At 41.2% G+C, this 22,648-nt stretch overlaps 4 protein-coding genes across 6 annotated transcripts; 1 reads left to right on the forward strand and 3 right to left on the reverse strand.

The window, feature by feature from the left end:
* The first annotated feature begins 4,381 nt into the window (after nt 1-4,381).
* LOC141824725 (F-box/LRR-repeat MAX2 homolog) lies at nt 4,382-6,768 on the forward strand. Its single transcript, XM_074712054.1, is given in 2 exon segments — nt 4,382-6,006; nt 6,008-6,768. Coding segments are annotated over 2 exon segments (2,115 nt in total). The 5' UTR covers nt 4,382-4,468; the 3' UTR covers nt 6,585-6,768.
* A 7,185-nt stretch (nt 6,769-13,953) lies between these two features.
* Nucleotides 13,954-15,597, reverse strand: LOC141823516 (transcription repressor MYB4-like). Its single transcript, XM_074710808.1, has 3 exons — nt 15,336-15,597; nt 15,104-15,233; nt 13,954-15,011 (listed from the first exon to the last, which is right to left on the reverse strand). Exons 1-3 carry the CDS (start codon nt 15,466-15,468, stop codon nt 14,702-14,704), a joined length of 573 nt encoding a protein of 190 aa, XP_074566909.1. The 5' UTR covers nt 15,469-15,597; the 3' UTR covers nt 13,954-14,701.
* Nucleotides 15,598-18,156: 2,559 nt separating this feature from the next.
* Nucleotides 18,157-20,555, reverse strand: LOC141825586 (zinc finger protein STOP1 homolog). 3 transcript variants are annotated; one of them, XM_074712966.1, is made up of 2 exons: nt 20,372-20,555; nt 18,157-19,783 (listed from the first exon to the last, which is right to left on the reverse strand). In XM_074712966.1, the coding sequence occupies exon 2, from the start codon at nt 19,762-19,764 to the stop codon at nt 18,400-18,402; it is 1,365 nt and encodes a 454-aa protein (XP_074569067.1). In that variant the 5' UTR covers nt 19,765-19,783; nt 20,372-20,555; the 3' UTR covers nt 18,157-18,399. The 3 variants fall into 3 exon arrangements, with proteins under 3 accessions (XP_074569067.1, XP_074569066.1, XP_074569068.1); XM_074712965.1 differs by having other exon boundaries at nt 20,368-20,555; XM_074712967.1 differs by having other exon boundaries at nt 20,283-20,555.
* Nucleotides 20,556-20,838: 283 nt separating this feature from the next.
* LOC141824151 (ammonium transporter 3 member 3-like) lies at nt 20,839-22,568 on the reverse strand. The gene is made up of 3 exons (XM_074711393.1): nt 21,876-22,568; nt 21,525-21,810; nt 20,839-21,435 (listed from the first exon to the last, which is right to left on the reverse strand). Exons 1-3 carry the CDS (start codon nt 22,527-22,529, stop codon nt 20,909-20,911), a joined length of 1,467 nt encoding a protein of 488 aa, XP_074567494.1. The 5' UTR covers nt 22,530-22,568; the 3' UTR covers nt 20,839-20,908.
* Nucleotides 22,569-22,648: the final 80 nt, after the last annotated feature.

Below are 22,648 nucleotides of genomic sequence, written 5' to 3' on the forward strand. Positions count from 1 at the left end.
TTGTAACGTTGGCAATGCTTCTAAACCAATTTAGAAACATAAACAATGATCGGTATCTAGCAACACATCATTGTTACCCAAGTTATAAGAATGTTGAGATCCAACATCACCATTGTGACTACTAATTGTGACTCTCACAATATGTGACCATGTCCTTCTATCCTTGATATCATGATTGATCAAACCGAGGCATAGACCGTGTCATCCTCTAATCAATCTATGTCTTAAACTCCAACCAGACTCACTCCAATCAAATGAGCTCAACATCTCATGTTGACTTATTTGGGTATGGCCATGCACTTTGGTGGTCTCACTCTATCAAGAACTATGATATCACTCTCATTATATAGGAGGGATAGATCTCATCTACATCACTCACATCCCTCCACATAATTTGTTATATACCCGGTAATCGCCTTTATAGTCCACCCATTTACGGGTGACGGTTGACGAAGCCAAAGTATGTAACTCCTTATGTTGGGAACCATGGTGACTTCATGTCCAAGGACTAATAGTCATACTAATAGCCACATAAGAAAGTATATGGTTACAAGCAAGAAAGGAAGCAAATCTTCCCTTCCAGGCATCGCGCACGCAAAGAAGGCAACACATCCTTTTATTGCTGCTGATCATGTAAGATAAGGAAGGAGATTTGATCTCCTTCCTAAAGCTGCAGGTGAGAAAAGGAAGGAAGGGTTGGCCGGCTGGTTAAGGGTTGGGTTTTCGGCACTATAAGAGAAGGGGTTGGCTATGGTTACAGGTGTAAGAGTCCTTTCTTTTCTCCCTTCCTTTGCCATTTCTTATTGCCCTGTTTTTTGCCGACCACAAAGAAGAAGAAGGCTACTGTTTCTTCTTGTCTCTCTGCTGCCGAAAGCACTTGCTGTTCCTTGCTGCTCACGGTGAAGGGCACTTGTTGTTCCTTGCTGCTCACGGTGAAGGAGCACTTGCCGGTTCCTTGCTGCTCACAGTAAAGGAGGTCCTACACCTTGCTGTGTGGAAGTTGCTGCTATTTCCACTTGATAGCTGCCGGAAGCTCGTGTTTTATTTGCCTTTGAAGATCATCGTAAATTTAGTTTATCGGCGATCGTTAGAAAACCTCGGAAACGAAAGCAACGTGTGTTGTTGAGCATTCCGATATTAGGGTATTCTTTTGTATCGACCGTTGCTGATTAACGACTAGTACTGCAACCAGTAACTCGACTCGAGCTTGAGAAGTCATCCCGACAAACTTGGCGTGGATCACCGATAGTACATGCCATTTCCGCTTCACGTTATTCGTCGGGTATAACTAGAATACTTTGTTATTCTAAAAATTTTATTTTTCTGCTTTCATACAAACCGTGTTGTATCTTGCATGCGTGGTTGTGAGTGTTGTAATAATTTAGATTATTATTTATTTTCTTCCACTGTGTATTCGTTTATGAAAAGTATAAACACGCGCAATGCATTTAGCCAATCCCAACAGTTGCTACAATAAGCCCTAGAATTTGGTTTGCTACAGTAAAAAACCAAAACTCAAGTCTGGTTCAGGCAAAGCGCGCCGGCTCATCCAAACCAAAACCTAGGTTACTATAGCTTTTCCCTGCCGCGCGATAAAAATATAGGAATCACGCGATTTTCCTCTGTTCCTCTCCGTTCCCAATCGCGCAGCGCCGATTCCTAGTTTTCCTCTTCCCAAATGCGCGGCGACGTTTGTTCCGGCGAGTGTGGCGGTCGGTCCCAGGCAAGGAGGCCCCTTCCAATGGCAGCCACCCTTTGCTTTTCGACTACGACGAGGGAAAGGGAGTGGAAACCATGGAGAGCGGTGGAGCGCGGTGGTGAAGAAGCGACGCCGGCCGCTCGGCTGGTGGCAAATCCTAGCCTTGGCCGCCGCCTGAGGAAGCATGGTGGCAAAAACATAGATCTTTCTCACCTTTCCTCTGTTCTTCACCGCCGCCGCCAAGCTTTGTTCTCCTCCTAGCGCAAACACCATCGCCCCGACCGCGATTTGTGTCTCCCCGCCGTTCGCGCCTCTCCCTCTCCTCGCTGTCGTCGGAGAGGAGTCGCGTCTCCTATTGCTGGCCAATGGAGAAAGGGAGGATATGCATTTACGCACCTTTGCTACGATGGTCGGTTGCTGTGCTTAGTCTCTATGTTGTCGACCAGAAGAAGTAGAGAGCAAGCTTCCTCTCTGTTCTATGTTGCTGACCAGAAGAACCAGAGAGTGCTTGCCGACCGAAAGTGCTTTATTCTTGTGTTGACGGAGAAGAAAGGGATTGTTTTGTTTTCTTTCTGGAGTTTGTATCTATTTCCGGAGCTACTGTAGCTACCGGTTGGACATCATTGCCATGATGTTGACACTCATGTAGGGTTGCATCTGGCCTCCGATGAATTATTCATCGAGGATAGATGTTGCCGAAAAACAAACACGGATGATTCTTACGAAGAATTGTTCCATCATTACCGAAAAAGATTTTTTGATTGCTTGTCCTAAATTGGCGGTCAAAAGTTGACTACCAAAAGCTACATCGAGAATACGATTCTCGGTGATAGTTAGAAAGTCTCGGAACGATCGCAATAAACGTTATTGTGTAGCTCTCAGAATAAGTCTTCTCTCGATTCGATCGTCATCGATCATCCGCTAGTACCGAAGACGATGACACGATTCGTGGCTTCCAAAGCCGTTCAGACGAAAGCTTGGCGTGGATCACCAGTAGAGGAGGGACTCCGACGAGGATCGCTCGATTGATACCAATACCGCTCAATGTCATCATCCGCGAGGTACGCGTTTAGAATAATTTCATTCTAAAAATTTTAATTTCCTATCATGCCTTATACTTGTTTAATTCCTGCTTTGCATACGTGTGTTGTGATAATAATTAGTTTAATTATCAGTATATTTCCACTGCGCACGTTTCTGAAACGTGTAAACAAGCGCATTGCACCAGGACGATTCCAATAGATATGATATAGATTAGAACTAGCTACCCAAGGACATTATTATACTGAGTTATTTGGCACAAATACAAAGTATGTATAATAACTAAAAATTATGCCTTTATTAATAAAAGAATATGATATAAAAGGCCTATTCAATCATCACATAATTGGCTTAGGGCTTCTATTAACAAACATAACGACAGGTTAAGTTTGAATTTGAGAAGCATATTATAAAAGAAGGCTATAAAATTCAATAACACTCAAGTGCAAACAACTTAAATACTCTTCTTTGGGAAAATTTTATTATAGCTGTTGTATTTTATGAATGTTGAATTTTATGATATTTCTCCACATCTAATGCAATTGAGAAGAAAATATAGAGATGTTCTTTGGTGTGATCTATGAAAATATCATAAGTTGTAGAGTAAGAGTCAAAGGATTGTTAAACCATGTTAAATCACTACCTCATCTGATTTTATTTTCATTTGTATTTCTTATTTTCCATTACATTATCTCTAAAATATAATATCATAAAAAAATAATATTCACCCTTCTACTATGTTCGAGATCCAATGTGTACGTGAATGATGCATATTCCATAAGCACCTAGTATTTTTTTTTTAACTTTAATTTTTACTTCATTTATCATAAATACTATACCATAAATTTTAAATCTTGAACACTAAATATTATATTCTAAAATCTATTAAAAAAATTAATACTAAGTACTCACATAATGTGCAACATACATATCACACACACATTAAATTTTTGCTAAATACGAATACCTTTGACCAACCACATTATATAAATATTTTTTCAATACTATTTGGTACCACTAGATCATTCACAACATGACTGGACTTTTTTTTCTTCTGCCATTGTTTATATTTTGAGGTTGCCCTAGAAGTAAAAAATTGTACATTCATTCGTTCCGTCTATAATTTAAGTAAATCATGATTGCAAAATTGAGCTTAGGTAAGTTATGCTTGCAAAACTCTACAAAACTATCATTCGACTTTTGTTTGAAGGTTATAAAACATCTCTAGTTACTTTCATGAGATTGAATAATTTTATCTATTGACATATTGAAATTTAATAATTTTGAATTCATTTTATGTTACGCATGAGTTATTAAAATAAATCTTTTATTTACATGTATTTCATAAAATTACCATAAATATTTAAATGTATTTTTTTATTTCATAAATCCTACTCTAATTAAATGAACGGAGGCGTTTATAATCGTAAATGTCACAGGCGGACAAACTCGTAATTATCCGAGCAATACCTGGCGGAAGACGACATTAAAGCAATCACCGTCACATGTCCTCACCTTCTTCCACCCCTATCCAATTCCATCATCATCCTCTTTCCCTCTTCCTTCCTTCCTTCCTTCCTTCCTTCAATTACCACTTGCTTTCTTTAATAAAATCTAATCAAATCAAGTCCCATCTAATCAAAATTCCATCGTCTAAACCAAACAAACAATCTTACTTTCTTCAAACGCTCCTCCCACTGCTTAATTCGTAGTTATTGTAGCTTGTAGATGGCGGCGGCGGCATCGTCCGCTACACACATCCATGATCTACCGGAGCAAATCCTGGTTCAACTCTTCTCTCTGGTGGAAGACGTGCGCACTCGCAACGCCATGGCGCTCGCTTGCTGTCGGTGGCGCTCCATCGAGCGCGCCACCCGCACCGCCCTCGCCCTCCGCGGATACGTCCGTTTAGCCTTTCTCCTACCCACCTGCTTCCCCGCCGTTGCCCAGCTCGACCTCTCCTTCCTTTCCCCTTGGGGTCACCACCCTCTCCTCCACCATCATCATCAGCAGCAGCACAACCTCCCCTACGACCACGCCGCCCTCGTCGCCGCACGCCTGGCCCAGGCATTTCCCTCCGTCTCCTCGCTCACCGTTTACGCGCGCGATCCCTCTGTCATCGCCGCCCTCGCCCCGCTCTGGCCCAGGCTCCGAACTGCCCGCCTCATCCGCTGGCATCAACGCCCCTCCAACCTGCCCCATGGCGCCGATCTGGCGCCTCTCCTCCAGGCCTGCCCCGCGCTCTCCGCCCTCGATCTCTCCCAGTTCTACTGTTGGACCGAGGATGTTCCCCCAGCACTCCACCAGTACCCCTTCACTGCCGCCTCCCTCACGAGCCTGGATCTTCTCTGCCCCGCCTCCAACGAGGGCTACCGTTCCTCTGAACTGGCTGCCATCACTGCAGCCTGTCCTAACCTCACCCAACTTCTCCTTCCCTGTGTGTTCAATCCCCGCTGCATCGAGTTTATCGACGACGACGGCCTCCTCGCTCTCGCCTCCGCCTGCCCTCGGCTTTCGCTCCTCCACCTCGTCGATCCGGCTACTCTCTCCCCCTCTCGCAGCGATTCCGAGACCAAGGATGATGCCTCGATCACCGGTCCTGGCCTCGAGGGGCTATTTGCCCGGCTTCCTCTCTTGGAGGATCTCGCCCTAGATCTCTGCCTCAATGTTAGAGACACCGGTCTGGCATTGGAGACCTTGGGGAACAAATGTCCCAAGGTCAAATCCCTCAAGCTTGGGCATTTCCAGGGCGTTTGCCAGGGCGTGTGGCAGCACCTGGACGGCGTCTCCATCTGCGGCCACTTGGAATCTCTCTGCATCAAGAATTCAGCTGATCTGACCGATTCCAGCCTCGCCACCATCGCCCGCGGTTGCCAGAGACTCTACAGATTGGAGATCCACAGTTGTAACAAGGTGACCGCCTCGGGGATAAAGAGGCTGGCTAGCAAGCTACACTCCACGCTGGTGGACGTCTCCATCTCCGGTTGCCAGCTCCTTGACGCCGCAAGATATCTACGTGCGATGGAACCGATCCGCGACCGCATCGAGCGCCTTCACATCGACTGCATCTGGGTGTCTCCCGAACTGGATCAGCAGCCCCAGACTCCAGACAAGACTGTCGAAGAAGAGTCGGACTTGGAGGAAGAGCATTTACTGCTTCACGAGTCGAAAAGCAAGAAATGTAAGTACTCTGACGATAATGATCTTGATAGCAGCGAAAGCATTGGTTTCTGGTTTCGGACCTGGGCGAAGCTCAGGCGGCTCTCTTTGGATACCTGCCGGAGAAGTGTTAACCCCATTGGGCGACGCCGGCCTTGAGAGGTGCCCTCAGCTGGAAGAAATCTGCATCAAAGTGGAGGGCGACTGCAGGCTGTGCCCCAAACCTAGACAGAGAGTGTTTGGATTGAGCTTTCTTTCTCGCTACCCTGCCCTGCGGAAGATGAAACTGGACTGTGGCGAGGCCATCGGATACGCGCTGACGGCACCCATCGGCCACATGGATCTGAGCTTATGGGAGAGATTTTACCTTCATGGAATAGGTGAGCTCCTCACCCTTTACGAGCTCGATTATTGGCCACCTCAGGACAAGGAGGTGAACCAGAGAAGCTTGTCGCTTCCAGCGGCCGCACTGTTACAAATGTGCGTCAGCTTGAGGAAGTTGTTCATCCATGGCACCACCCATGAACACTTCATGAGATTTTTCCTCGGGATACCGGTGCTGAGGGACGTCCAGCTTAGGGAAGATTATTATCCAGCACCCGAGAATGATATGAGCACTGAGATGAGAGTAGATTCCTGCAGTCGCTTTGAGGCCGCCTTGAACGAGAGAAGAATCCCTGATTGATAAAAAAAAAAAAAAAAAAAACCACAAAAAGACCACGGCGAGGACCAAGTTCCATTTTGCAAAACCAGGTAGTGGTGTATCGTGGTGTCGATGCTTCTACTCCTTTTCCCCTGATACTGAGTTTTGAATGGAGGAATTGTAGCGTTAGCGAGACGTGTGACAGAATGGAATAAGCTTTATGTGACGATGCTTTCAAGTTATCTAATCGGAGGATTCATGATTGACAACATGATAGACCATAATCTCTCCCAATTTCTGAATATTGGTTGTATCATGGATGAGAAAGCAATTTCATCAAATAATAAGAAGTTTCAAAAGTAGATGATCTAAAAAATTCATCAACTATGAAACATGAGTAAAAAAGGAAAAGTGAAAAAAAAACCACGTCAAATATTATAAAAATTATCTTAATATTTAAAAATATTCAAAATAACATTTCATGTTATTTTTCATTGTGAAAATATTTTTTTTCAATGTTGCTATAGGAATTTTAGTCAAAATTATTGCAACATAAAATAAAAGTACTTCTATTTGATAAAAATTATCATACATACAACATTGTTATATTAAAATATTTTTTTAACTTGGTTAAATTATTCAAATTTAATCAAAATCTCTTCATTATTGTTATAATAACTTTGTTTAATACTATTACAAAGTATAACAACTTTGTTCAAAACTACAATAAGGTATAATAATTTGTAAAAAATCTCTATAATATCAAGTAATTTTGACCAAAACTACTCTAAATAATTTAGTTTTGAACAAAGTTATTACATGTCATAGTAATTTGAATAAAGATGCCACAAGTTTAAGTAGTTTTAAATATAGTTATTATACATTTTAGTAATTTTGATAAAAATTACTATACTAGAACAAAGGTATTTTTGAGTTGAAAAATGTAATGGTGCATTATTTTGACATTTTTAAAAAAAATTACGATGCCCTTTTTAACGAAAATAATAATAAAGAGCATTTTTTTTATTTTGGATAACAATCAACAGGACATCCCAAATTAAGAACATCATATTGACACTCTTTTTCTAAAAAAGTCAAATAGATGCCCCTCTTATAATTTTATCTCGATAATATCCTTCACTCAGCACTGTTGTTGTAGAAGTTACCAAATAACTACTATAACATATTTACAGTGAATTTAGGATTTAAATTTTAAGATTTATACCATGTACCAACTACTCAGTAGCTACTACAACGTGTATAAGCTATTTGGTAGCACTACAACATATTTAAAATAAATTTAAGATTTAAGATTTAGGGTTTACACCGTATAGAAGTATATATTTAGGATTTAAGATTTAAAATTTAGGATTGTAGCAGCTATATATAGTTTCTACAACTACTTTAAATAATTTTGATGAAGTTTAAATAGTTTTGACTAAATTGATAAAAATAATTTAATATAATAGTGTCAGAGATCTTAAACTCTAAATAATAAAATCTAGACTTACACTAAACACGTTATAGTAGCTATTGAGTAACTTCTACACGTTTTAGCAGCTATCAAATAACTTCTACACGTTATAGCAGATACTTGGTAGCTTCTACATTATATAAATTCTAAACTCATTTTAAATACATTGAAGCAACTACTAAATAGTTTCTACACATTGTAGTATAGGATCGGAATACACGGTAGAGGGGGGATATTTTTATTTTTTCGCAGCACGTCATTAACGACACACAATTATAGTGCGCTGTTAATAATGGTTTTTATGGTGCACCTAATATATGCGTTGCGGATAATATGTTATATTTTTACAATTAACAGCGCACAAATAATAGTACACTGCGAATATTATTTTTCGTAGCGTGAAAAAATTATACGCTGCGGATAATAACTAATATTTGTAGGTATTGACAGCGCGCATCCATGTATGCTGTTAAAAGAATTAAAAAATATATATCTTAAAAGGGTTATTTGATAAAATCACAAATCGCGCTCTTTCAACCCCCGCGGTGTCTGTCGCGATTCTTCGTCTCGGCTAGGTTTCAACCCCCGTCCTTTCTCCGTCTCGGCTATTTTTCGCAGCATGCACAAATTATACGCTGTGAATATTAAATAATATTTATAAATATTTACAGCGTATATTAAATATATGCTGTTAAAAAAATATCTTTGACAGCATGTATAGAAATACGCTGTTAAAAAATGTTAAATAATATTATTAACAGTGCTCAGGGATATAGCGCTGTTAAAAGCCATTAAAACCTGATAATTCTATTTTAAAACCACGCGATCGCGACTGCCCCCTCACGCTCCTCCGCTCCGCCAACATCTCCACCGAGAAGCTCGCCCGCGCCGTCGTCCGCCATGGCCTCTATCGCTTCCTCCGCCACACCTCCACGACCCTCGACCACTTGGTCCGTGAACCAACCCTCTGTTTCTCGGATTTCCTTTTGGTGACGGCGCTAACCCTAATTTACTTCCTCTCCGATCAGGTGGGGGAGTTCACGGCGATGGTGATGAAGGAAGCGATGGAGGACGCGGGGAGGATGCAGCACGGAGGCTACATCAAGGCCCCCAAAGTGCTCGCCGACATCGTAGAGTCCTTCGCTGCCGCCGTCTACATCGACTGTGATTACAACCTCGAGATCTTCTGGAAGGTAAAATCTCGATAAGATTTTAAGTGCATTTCTCTACCACCTTGGTGTTCAAACCATGCCAAAAAGTTTTCATTGCTTGTCTATGAGATTGACAGTGGGGTCTTTTAAACTTTCAACAGGTTTCAAGAATTCTCATTCTAATAAACTTGGAAGTCCCCAAAGTTATGCACTACGTAATTTTCTCAAAAAATATGATTGCTGCAGTAGTTACTATAAATTCAACAGTAATGAACTCTGAGGTACCAACCTTTAACCGAGAAACTACTATAATTTACAAACACTATGTTTTATTGATAGGATTTGATGAAGTTTCTGTTTTTGATGCAATAGGTCAACCAAAATATGGTTTTTCATGTTGTCACAGGTGCACAGAATTAAGATGTGAAGTTTACAGAGCCAAAATAGGATGAGTTTATGGATGAGATCAAGTTGATCTGTGGGATTTCTCAAAGTGGAACATTCCACAGCTTAGGATTTGGAAATTGTGAGAAATACAAGAAATAGATTAAACCGAAGGTTTCTTCTCAGAGTCGCGTCCGATGGACGAGATCTGAGGTTTTGGTTTTAATTCAGTGTTGAGGTAAAGCGAACTGAGAGGTCGGTTCACGAGGTGTGAACATTATTTCCATGATTTTCATTATACCTTTGGTGTCATAGGGAAGAGGATCTCTGTAAAGTCCTATGCCGAATCACATCAAATTATATCTAAAAGAGATTATATCGTAACCGTTAGATGAGATTGAGTTGCATCCAACTTTGTGCATGAAGCTACTCTTCATTTTACATGCATAAAACTTGGATTTCTAAGTATAAAATTGGAGCAAGGCAAGTTACTAAGGCAATCCCAACCTCATCCAGCAGTATCAGAGCACTTGCATTCTCAAGAATTGGGATAAGGTTGGTTCCTCTTCCTTTACTATTCTAAACTCTGCAAGTGTTTTCAGCACTAAGAAAAACCAAAGCTAAAAGATCCATGGCGATTGCAATTTATTTAATCGGACTTCTACTACACCTGATGCAGCATTTCTTATATGCATTTCATGTTATGACATAGTTTAAGGTATAATGGATGAAGCATGTCATCCATGGCTGGGTTGGTTACTAACATGAAGCACGTCATCCATTATACACTCCCTACTCACTGTTGAAGTTTACAGGTGCACAGAATTGCTGATTTTCTTCCTTCTTATATGCCTTTCATATACAGAATAGTTTGCCGGTTATACATTTTTCTCCTCTAGTTGCTCCTTTCAATATGTGAGAAATTGTTCTACCTTATTTCTTTTGTATTAGACTAACAATAACTAATTTGTTTGTCAAATTAGGTTGCTAGTGGTGGCATTAGAAGCGGTGTTGGAAATTATATTAGTGGTGATAGCAATATTGCAGCTCAGGTAACTATCTTAACACAATATTATACTTTCGTTTATTATTTATAGCATACGCATACTCTATTATAAAATTTATTTAATCATTAATTATTGTTTATTTAATCATTAATCCACAGGAGCAGGCGTTTGGTTATGGTAAGACAAATTTTTTATGTTGCTTTTTTTCATCTAATTAAACCTGACATGACAACATTAGTATTGCCCTTCTGAATCTTCAAGATTTCTATACATATGCTTATATATATTATAAGTTGTGCCAGAGAACAAGGATGATGGTGATTTAGATGAGGACGAAGAGGATGATGATGAACAAGATGGCAAAGACCAGGAAGAGGACGATGGGGCTGAAGGTGATCCTTCTGGAGATGAAAACGCTGAGGGAATGTGTAATATGTTGCAAGAAGAATAATTGTGTTAGTTACTTTTGGTTATTTGTAAATATTGAGGTGATTAAATATATCAGTATTTTTCTATTTGTGATTTGTTGGGTGAATTTATAATATTTTTGTACTCTTGCTCGATCATAATTTACAAATAACATAAAAAAATAAGTGTTATTACAACAGTTTTAGATTCAATGACATTGGTTTGGAAGCGTTGTCGTTAAGTGATATTACATCGGTCGAAAACCGTTGCTAAAATTGATGTTAAACAGATATTACATCGGTTTTACACCGTTGCAGAACCGATGTCGTTGAGTTAAACATATATTACATCGGTTTTACACCGTTGTAAAACCGATGTCCTTGTGATATTACATCGGTCGAAAACCGTTGTTAAAATTGATGTTAAACAGATATTACATCGGTTTTACACCGTTGCGAAACCGATGTCGTTGAGTGATATTACATCGGTTTTACATCGGTTACAAACCGATGTCGTTGAGTTGTATTACATCGGTTACAAACCGATGTCTAAAATGTCAGACCTTTTACAACGCCTTCATAGACATCAGTCGATTTTCTCATAGACATCGGTTTTCCACCGATGTCTATGACTGTTTTTGTTGTAGTGTATAAAAATTAAGTATGCATTTTAAAGATTTTTAATTCAAAAAGATATTATATAAAAAGCACCAGTAGAATTGTCCTATGGTGCATCTATCCAAATTAAGATTTTATTAAATAATAATAATTTAACAAATTTTAGATAAAATTATTACATAATAATTCTTGAATTTTTTAAGTGAAAGCACCGTTAGAGTGCTCCAATGATTTTATAAAGTGCATTTATCCGTTCGAAATTAAAATTTAACTTTAAAAAATGATATAGATATTTTGATATTTATTTTTGAATCATTACTTTAAAAGTATAAATAAATATAACTGTTATGTTAAAATGCATATATTTATTTGAATTTAGAATCTGAGAAAAAAATTGTAATGATTTTAAATAAAATTATCGTAGTTTTATTTGTATTCCATTTTTAATTAATTTGCGCCTAATGTCATCTTGATCTTTATTTTAAAAATTATACTTTAAAAAAATTAATTTATAACTAATGCATCACTTTTTAAAAACTACGGTAAATTTTATTATCAGTTTGTTGTTTATTATTTTTTAAAAATTATATTTAATACTAAATTTTTGAATTTATAACTCACATTTTTGGATTTCTTGGATGGATAAATGAAAATGCAGTGAGTTTAGACGAGTAAATTTGACAGAAAAATATTAACGCAACTAATTAAAAAAGAAAGGTGGCTCGATCTAAAACAACTTTTGATTTCTCATCCTTAAAAATAAATGTTATTTTTTAATTAAAAATATGTTAGATAAATCATTAAAGATTAAAATGGCACTCCTAATTATTCGAATAGTTAAAATAACACCTTTTATTTTTAAAAAGTCAAAAGGTAATCCACCATCTTTTCTAATACTGAAAATAATGTTATTCTAGCATTATTGTAGTAATCATGGAGTAATTATTAAAATGTAGCATAAAACTCAACATGACACATTCTATACAGTGAATCCCATATCCATACAGTGGAACCCATATTCATGCAGTTGAGTGTGTCATGTTGAATTTCATGCTACATTTTTCATGTAGCGTATCATTTTTTTTTATTACAACGCCATAAAAATAAATTGTCAAAAAATATATATATAATATACTATTTTTATATTATTTTTAAAAATAAATTTGATCAAACTTATTTATAAAAAATTAAAATCATCACAAAATTGATGTACTCTGTGGTTGTCAATTAATTATTATTATAATTATTGTAGTAACCATTTAAAATGATTTTGGTCTTTTTATAATAATGAGTGAGTGAAAAATTTAGGCTGAATATATAGTATTGATTTAATTTTACATATGGTAATTACTCCAATGGTGTAATAAAAATAAAAATATTATATTATTATTTTTAAACGGAGACAATAGATTTTTTTTGTATTTTAGCCTAGATAAATTGAATCAAAAGTATTGAATTCATATAATATCACCGTTGGATGGATGAATAATTGTGTAGGGTTCATACTCTAATATTTATTTTTTTAATAATCTAGATATTTAGATACTTACAAAATCATTTAATTTTAGAGTCAGACCATTTTTCCTCATGGTTTACCCACGGATTAAATCTCGAAGATTCACCCATTGGATAAATCTAAAAAAAATGTCATATATACCGTAGTTTAAATTCAAATTATGAATATTTGAGTGCCTACAGAATGTTTTATCGAGTCTTAATACTCTTAATATAAATTACTAATCGCATATATATTCTTAATGTTATCTCGATAACAACCACAATTTATTTCCTAAATTCCCCTTTCATCGAAATATAGTATTGATCATTAAAAAAAGCTTCTTGTTGTAATAGACTCCCGTCACAAATTTATGATGGGAATCTGTACCGTTCAATTTTAAAGTTAAGATTAAATCTAGGCCGTATATTGAATAAGTGATTTGCTTTAGAGTTTAAGGTTTAGGGTTTAGAATTTAGGGTTTAGGATTTAGGGATTTAGCGTTCGGCCGTTGATTTTAAAATCGAACACTAGATTTCATCGAAATATTTCAATAAGGATCCCAACTGTTAATCATTAGCTCAAGTAAATACAGTATCCAAGTTAAAAATCTCAAATATTGAGGCAATGAGTGAACCCACGAGGCATGGAAAACGACTAAACGAGTCCCCTTCTCAAAATAAACAAACAAACAAAATAAATAAATAAAATATCTATCAGCTGTCGACATATGTGGATCGGCATCAAACGAGCTAACAGAGACAACCCCATCAATAATCAATAATGTTAATGGAAACTCAAGCCTATCAAATCCTCTGCCCCACTCACAAAGTTGCCAAGCCTTTAGATCAACAAATATACAGAAAGAGGGACGATTCAAACCGCTCAGCCCGTTGAGATAGTCGTCGATCGATCACGAGATTTTTTTATTGAAAGGAAAAAGAAAAGAGAAAACCACCAGCTCCATTCAGCTGGAGCCAATGAAACAGGGAATCCGGAAAAAAAAAGCATAGCACAACAGGAGCATCAGAGGCAAACAAGCGCATTCATGAGTCCACGAGGTAGAGGACAGACGTGGGATGTCACTTGGTTACCAACCGCCAACTACCACCGCCCAAGCCGTGTGTCGATCCCACAGTGGCTGGCATGGTAAAGTGATGAGGATGCGCAAAGCTTGGATGCAATTGTTTTGTCCTCTTCGCTTTTTGGATGAGGATGTTGCAAAGCTCCACTCATTTGCTTCCGATCGATCAAACTATCGAATTATTAGATTGTCGCTTGCGCCTGCAATCAATGCCTCTCTGCCAACTGGGGGGTGTTCTAGCAGCTGCAGTGTCGCGAGAGATGAATTACTAATTCCTGTTTCAGTTTTTACCAGATGGAAATTGCTTGTTTGCATCGGCTCTGTCATCTTTTATTTGGCGTAAGTTGGGAAAGATTCTTTCCTATGCACGACACCTTTCATTTCTGGAACAACAAGTTCAGCATAATTACTCATCTAATTTGAGGACTGAAAACAAGCTCGTCGATTGATTACGTTATATATGTTAATGATCAGTTGAGAATGGCGGCCTTGTGATGATGCTTTGGCATCCGGTACGAGTGCTTGGGGGATTTTTCTGATCAATTATAAGGGAGGCTGATAGTGAGATCGAGATTGAGGTCGAGGTAGAAGTGGCGGCCCTTGTCGCGGCTGCTCCCACTGCCGCCCTCGTCGCCGGAGATATTCCCCGTGACGCTCGACGTCATGGCCTCCTGGGTCACCGATTGCTTTAGGGTGTCGAAGCGGCGATCGACATCGTCGGGCATCATCGGCTGGTGAGACTGCGGGTCGAGCCCTCGGCTGAGCAGCTTCCTCTTGATGTGCGTGTTCCAGTAGTTCTTGATCTCGTTGTCCGTCCTCCCCGGCAGTTGCGCCGCTATCAGAGACCATCTGAAGGCAACAATTTTGTTTGACAAATAAGATCTCTCAATCCCTGAAACTAAGCTAAGCAAGTAGCTAGGATAAGGGATTTAATCACACACTTGTTTCCGAGCAAGCCATGGAGCTTGATGATCAGCTCGTCTTCTTCAACAGTAAAATTGCCCCGCTTGAGATCAGGTCGGAGGTAGTTTATCCACCTCAGCCGGCAGCTCTTGCCGCATCGAAGCAAACCTTCGACAACAGGGAACCAAATCTCTCAGAGCATGAAACAAAAAAAAAAAAAAAAAAAAAACAAGAAATCAAACTGACACACAACAAAAAAAAGGTAAGCACCAGCAGCTTTAGGGAGTGATCTCCAGCAACCTTCACCATGAGCCTTGATGTAGGAGATCAGCTTCTCATCCTCCTCCTTGGTCCAAACTCCCTTGTTTGTGTGAGCCTTCTCACAGCATGGAGACCTCCCCATGCCAACACAATAATCAATCAACTTGCAATTTTGGCTCCTCGTGTCACAGAAGAACAAGAAGAAGAAAAGAAAAAAGAGAGATAAGAAAAGAGAAGATTGTGCGCTATGATAACAAATTTGGATGGAAGAAGGGAGAGGGAAGGCATTCGATATATATGCGAGGAAGAGGAGGTAAGTGTGTCGCAGTTAAAGAGCTGCCACTTGTGCTTGAGGGGCTCACTCGAGTTACTGAGCTACCTGCTTTGGCTTTGTTCTCTTTCTACTTACATTTGAATAGAAGCTCACGACCGACCAGCTCTTAGAACCACCAACTCACGTAAAATATCAATGCTTTTGGTGAAAGTGCATCCGTTCATTTTTGGTGAACAATCTTTATTCATCCATTAAACTCTAAGAAATATTCTCCAAACAAAAAATAGTGAATTGCCATCTTCTCATTACATTTACAAGAACATACATTATCCATTTATCCATTCATAACATGACATGTATGATCAGTTTTTGCTATTAGACAGCCGTCAATGATATGATTACCATCTGTCTATGGATTGCGAAATAACAATTGGTAGGTAGAGACACTCCATCAAAAAAGAAGATCCAGCATCAAATAGAACAACTATATGCTCAGCTGACAACGAATGGACCACTTGCTTATTCTTACAGAGGTTGAGTCTGGTTGATCGAGTAAGCTAATTCGATGGCGATAAAGCAAGCTTATAATGCATTGTCAGTCGGTTTAAATGGGGAGGAAGAGAGAAATGGAAGATGGAAAAGGGTACCTACCCACCAGTCAGTGTTCCGGCTGTCCTCATCCCCCACAGGAGCATGTGTTCTTGGAATAAAGATGTGATGTGAGACACTGGCCATGTTAGTTCCACCTACACACTTGCTCCACATGACACACCTCTCTGCCCTTTCTTCTATTTGTTCAAGGCAGTCTCTGATCAGGCGGAACAGGTAGGTAGGTGTGTGTGATATGCATTGTGACATGGCCAGCATCAATGGCTCTTGGACAGTACATTAAATTCTAAAGCTAACGCACTGTTCTGCAAGTACATCGATCCTGTCAAAAAAGTAAAGAATAAATGCAACATGCTGATATAAATGAATTTACAGGAGCCGTTTTGTATGAAGCTTCGCCATCGCTACTTGCTTGATTAGATGGTTTTTTAATCAAAGCTGAATCAAGCTTTATTCAACAACCTATACAGTCACCCCTTAAAAAGCTACTATTTTCCAAAGAAGTTTGTGCATATTGTTCTGAATTGAGTTTACCATCATCTATACTTTGAGCCTTGCATTTTGAAAAAGGACAAGATCAAGTCTATAGAATAAACAAGAGGTAGGATAAGATAGGCCGATCGAGAAAATTAATCTACAAGACCAAATAAAAATGAAACATTGCTAAAATCGTCTACGGGAATAAGAAATACATTATCTTCTTCTCCTTTCCATATTCCACACGGTACCAAGGAAGGATAACGCACCATCATTCATTGAACTGACAAACCGAAGTCAACTAGCAACCCCAGTTGACTTGCCCCCTCTCAGCTCGCTTCTGGATAAAATAGCGCAAAATCTATGTCACTTCACTGATTGTGTGGGCCACAGTAACTGATACTGGTTGACTTTTTTTTTCCCCGAAAAGTGTGCGAAGTGAGCAGGTTCGTGGAGGGGCCACGGCCGTGGGCGAGGATTTCAACTGCGTTAGCAGGTCCGAAGAGTGACAGCAGAAATGTTCAGGTAATCATGTGTTATCGTTCCTTATCCTCAACGGTTGGTAGATCTACCTTTACTTAGCCATCGTTTCCTTTTGTCTGTGATGGGGTTTCTTGCTCGTCTAATTAACTTGGATAGCTCATGTACCAATATATCTTAATGGAGCTAAATTCGTGGGGGGTTGGAAGGTCCAGTCGTTCTTGATGGTCTACCTAATGAATCCCCACACCTCTTTTAATTTTCTCTGCTCCTGACACTGGCTCCTCTGGTCTTGTTTTTTGGCTTTGAAGATAATTAACTATGCAGAGCACATTTTGATGGCATTGTTCATCTTCCAGGAGTCTGTCCCTACTCAGCGGAAGGCGATCAAAGTTCAAAGAGAAGACGCAGAGCTGCAATTAAATTATTTGGACAAATCAGTACTGCATTTCGGCAAGAATCTCTTGCTTTTGTGGCCTCGAAAACTGCTTTCGACTTCTCGAAGTGCATCGTTAAAAAAATAAGAGACTTCCAATGTTCTCAAAGAGTTGGAATCAGATGAGTGGGTGCTTGTTGTGAAGGGACGAAACAAACAGCTAGATTTCTGATCTTGCCTCCTCTCACCTAATCAAGATGAGAATTGCCCTATAAGTTGGCATCCTTTTGTCTGCACTTTGTAGACACAAGGCAGGAGCTGCAATTTCAAAATCTGGAAGGCAGTGGAAAACAAAATAGTAAACTCCTAGGGATTCTTACCAAAACATAAAGCATCGCAAGTGGAGGTGAACAGCTTGGATATTTTATAAAATTCTTTTTTTTAATCTAGGTGGCCAAATATATGCATGAGAAGCAAGTGGAATAGAGGAAAAGTGCCAGTAGCAACCCCGCCATAGTCTCCATTTCTGCAATGGATTATCACATTCCCATATTTTCCTAAAGCGAGTGGAATTTATTGATTCAAGCAAGGAAATATTCTAACATTCTGATAACTGAATTACTTGTAATACACATGACACAAAGTAGAAAAACAATGAACAAGCTATGAAATATATAGAACAAAGGAACTCATATAAGAAACATGGAAATGGTATCAACATAGTGAATCAATTAAGGTGGCGAACTAATTTTGGACTGTATCTATGACAACAACTCGATCATTTAATACTGAGACTGACCAAGGTCCAGCACCATGAACAGGAAATGAACTATCAGATGCATCCAATGAATTGTAGGTCATTGAAAACCATCAATTCCACCAAAGTTGGAGTCGATGTTCATAGAGAAAAAGCCATACTCATCTTCAGCAAGTCCGAAATCTGAAACATTAGTAACTCCAATTGCATTGTTAGAGAAGAGATCATGTGCATCCTCCATTTTGGTAGTTACTTCGTGGTTATGCCCTTGATCTGAGGTTCCCTGACCTTGAATTTCATCCATGGGCAGTGCTGGTGTGTGACCCTGGAATAGTGCAATGTGCCCAAACAACTTGTCTTTCCTTGAGAATGTAGTACCACAAGAACAAAGCCATTTGTCGCGACCACAGTGTTTCTCATGAGTTTTCAAATCTGCCATCACTGAAAACTTTTTGTTGTTGCACTTCCTGCAGATGTAACTCTTGTCACAATGGCTTCTCTTGTAGTGGTTCTTCACACACAAAATTGTCTTAAGAGGCTGGAAATTCTTGTGCTCACGGTTTCTCTTGCAACCAACAAAAGGACATGAATATCTCTTTACAAGCACCGGTTCAGAGCTTGCTTCTTTCTGTGGTTTGGAGAGGGCAGATGGACTCTTGTACTTATCTCCATGGCCTCTCATATGCATCCGTAGGTTAGCATCTCTTTTGAATCCCTTCCCGCAGATTGTGCAGAAGTGTGTGTGTGGTGCTAATATCTCCTCCTTTTCGAGCTGCAAAACCTCATATGATCCAGGAGGAAGGTTTTCTCCATTTACCCCATCTCCACTATCCTTCACATCATTGTCATCTGCGGACATTGACTTGATTCCCTCATCATCCCAATCACCCAGACCATTGATAAACTCTTCATATTCAGAAAGCTCAGTTCCCTCTGAAACAAGGTCAAGCTTTTGTTGCGAAGTGCCAACAGGTCCCAAGTTAGAGGCAGAATCTGGAATGCTGCCGATTTGTCCAACAGAGCTGACACCATTTGCAAGAACATTTTTCACTGGGGGCAGAAGGGTTCCTGCTGTAGAGATCAACTGAATTATGATAGAAGTTAGATCGGTGTTTATGAGCTGCTGCTGTGCAGCAAATTCATGCGATTGGGTTGAGATCCTGCCTTCGTTGTTAAGGGTGGAACGAACTATGTCCTGAATTTGATGGATCTTTTGCTCTAGAAAATCCAGGTTGTTAAGCGTAGCTCTTGGATCCAAATTCATTTTGAATTGTGGGGTCTGATAAGACTGATTGGATGAGCCGTCTAAGATCGATGAGAACTTGATCAAGGACTGTTCACTTCTAGCATCAAAACATATATCTATGGAGTTGGACTCGTTGACTTGGTGGTTCTGATTACGATTTCTTGCTTGATCTCCCCCCGAAGAGGAAGCTTCAAAAATTGGTATCTGTTTAGAATCCATAAAGCCGTCTTACAACGTTCTGGCAGTTTGAAAACCAAGAGTAAGCTGATGCCATGCGTGAGATGAGAAAAAAAAAAATGAAGTTGTGATTACATATTAGCAATAGAAATCATGTTTACGAAGGAGGTCACTGAGCGAATGATAAAGCTACCAAAGTTTCAAGAAACGCAAAGTCAATGGGGACGAAGTCTAATTGTTCAAGCAGGCCATACCCATCATCATTCAATATAGCAGTTTTAAGCCAGCAACAGAAAAAAAAAAGGACTGCTATAAACCAAAAGCAAAGATCAGAATCAACATTGAAACGCTCTACTCCGATCTAACTTGTACTAAAAGATAAGTTTCACACAGAAACCAAACAGACAATTCCTTTATCAAGATTGCAGGCCCAGAACATGAAATCACACCAACCTCACTTCCCTCTTATGAACAATCTAAAAGATAAAGCCAAACATCACATGAACAAACAAAACGATAACCAGAACAAAAACACGCAGATTTTGTCAAAAAGCTTCAACCTTTCCTCGTGGATTCTCAAAGATCCAATCTCAACCACTTTCTCCTACTGCCACGAAAGAATCAAAAAGAGAAAAGTGGACTCACTCACATAAGCAGATCCCTACGAGCTGAAGCAACAAAATGGAAAAGAGACTCCTCCGGCAGCAGCTATCAACCGATAGCTCCTCCGATTACAAGATCCAAGTCAACGCACCGGCCTTCCTCTTCACATCCGCATTCAGCTCGCCCGCCGCCCCTCCCTCCCCCAGCGTCGAGGAACCCACGTACTGGATTGACTACTACTTTGTCGTCTTCCACTCTTTCTTCGTATTGCGGTGCAAAGTAGCAATAAAATAGGGTTGTTAGAAAACTGCCGCGTAACGTGTACCGCACGAACTCTATACGTAAACTATTCCACCGCTTCTTCATTCGCAAACTGGACATCTCCAGTAAAGATCGGAGCGTCCTGAACGGCTATGACTGTTCGTCTAGAGCGAGTTGAACGAGCCCAATGGGCCGTCCTCGTCCGTAGCAATTGTGGGCCAGTTCGCTATTAATGGGCTTCTACTATAAAAGGATTACAACGTCAGTCAGATTCATTTCTTTGTAGACGAAGGGAACAAACGGAAAATGCCAAAAAGATAATCTAAACATTCTGCGTTACACCGGTGGCAGCGTGAGGCGGCTGCAGCTCCACGTCGGAGAACCTCAGCAAGTGCCTGGCCACGTCGTACTTCTCGCCGTCGCCCCAGAGCGCGTAGGCCTCCTCGCCGTGCACCTCGTCGTCGCCGATCTGCATCTGCTCGTGGGACATTCGCAGCGGCATGACGAGGAGAATGAGGAGGCAGATGAGGGTGGTGACGACGGCGTTCCAGGCGACGATGAAGGCGGCGCCGGCCAGCTGCTTGAGGAGCTGGACCCCGCCGACGCCGCCGTAGACGCCGCCGCGGGAGTTGGTGACGGGGAGGAAGAGGTTGCAGAGGACGGGCTCCGCGAAGAGGCCGGTGGTGACGCCGCCGAGGAGGCCGGCGACGGCGTGGGTGTGGAAGACGCCGAGGGTGTCGTCGATGTTGCTGAGGAAGGACCACCGGCGGTGCAGCACCATCATGGTGAACCAGGGGATGCTGCCGGATAAGATGCCCATCACCATGGCAGCCCACCCTTGGACCAGTCCTGGCGGTTCGTTGATTTGGGGATTTAGGGTTTCTACCGGTTCGAGACACGATTACAGATTTGGGTGGGTTTAGAGCTAGGGTTGGTACCTGCACCGGGCGTGATGCAGACGAGGCCGGTGATCATCCCTTGCACGGCGCCGATGACGGACGGCTTCTTGAAGAAGATCACGTCGAGCGTCGTCCACATAAGGAGGCTCATCGACGCGCAGATATGGGTGTTGAGCACCGCCATGGAAGAGTCGATGTTGGCCGCGTAGGGGTCGCCGCCGTTGAACCCCGTCCACCCCAGCCACAGCAGCCCAGCGCCGGCCAACACCAGCAGCACGTTGTTGGGTGGGAACCTCTCGCGGTCGCCCACCGATCTCGGCCCGACCTGTACCAATTCAGGCCCAAATCCCTAATGCAAATTACTTGTGCAAAACGTAAACCCTAGCTTACCCAATATGCAGAGGTGAGGCCGGCGATGCCGGAGGACAAGTGGATGACGTATCCGCCGGAGTAGTCGATGACACCCCACTGGAAGAGGAAGCCGCCGCCCCAGAGGGAGAAGGCGCCGACGGTGTAGGAGAAGGTGAGCCACAGGGGGACGAAGAGCATCCACGCCTTGATGCTCATCCGCCCGAGGAGGGATCCGGCGAGGATGACGACGGTGATCGTCGCGAACATGCACTGGAAGTAGACCATGGAGGCCATGGGATAGTACGGCGCGATCATAGGCGTCTCGACTTCGCCGGAGTGGTAGTAGTGGGCGGTGGCCGGCAAAGCCGCCTGCTCGATGAGCAACTTCTGGCCGAGCGCCGGCTTGGCCTTCCCCCAGAAAGGCAGGAGCTTGTCGCCGAAGGACATGTTGTAGGCCCAGATGACCCAGCAGATCCACACGGCGGCGAAGGCGTACAGCGCCATGAACGCTGAGTTGACCGCCCACTTCTTCTTCACGATGCTGCCGTAGAGGATCACCAGCCCCGGCACGCTCTGCAGCCCCACCAGCGTCGCCGACACCATCTGCCACGCATTGTCGCCCTTGTTCAGCCAATCCTTCACCGCCGCCGACGTGTTTCCCTGGTAAGCTATCGGCACCGACGGCGTCGACATGGCTAAAGCCCACTGGAATCCGCAGGCCTGTCAGTTCTTCCGATCGTTTGACTTGGTATCGCACTCTTTTCTAGCATGCCTAATTTTATGTCAACGGTGAGTGACAAATCAAATTAAAT

This window comes from Curcuma longa, chromosome 3, assembly GCF_044706935.1.
Source record: "Curcuma longa cultivar G26 ecotype Majalengka, Jawa Barat chromosome 3, ITB_CL_G26_1.1, whole genome shotgun sequence".
Lineage (NCBI taxonomy): Eukaryota > Viridiplantae > Streptophyta > Magnoliopsida > Zingiberales > Zingiberaceae > Curcuma > Curcuma longa.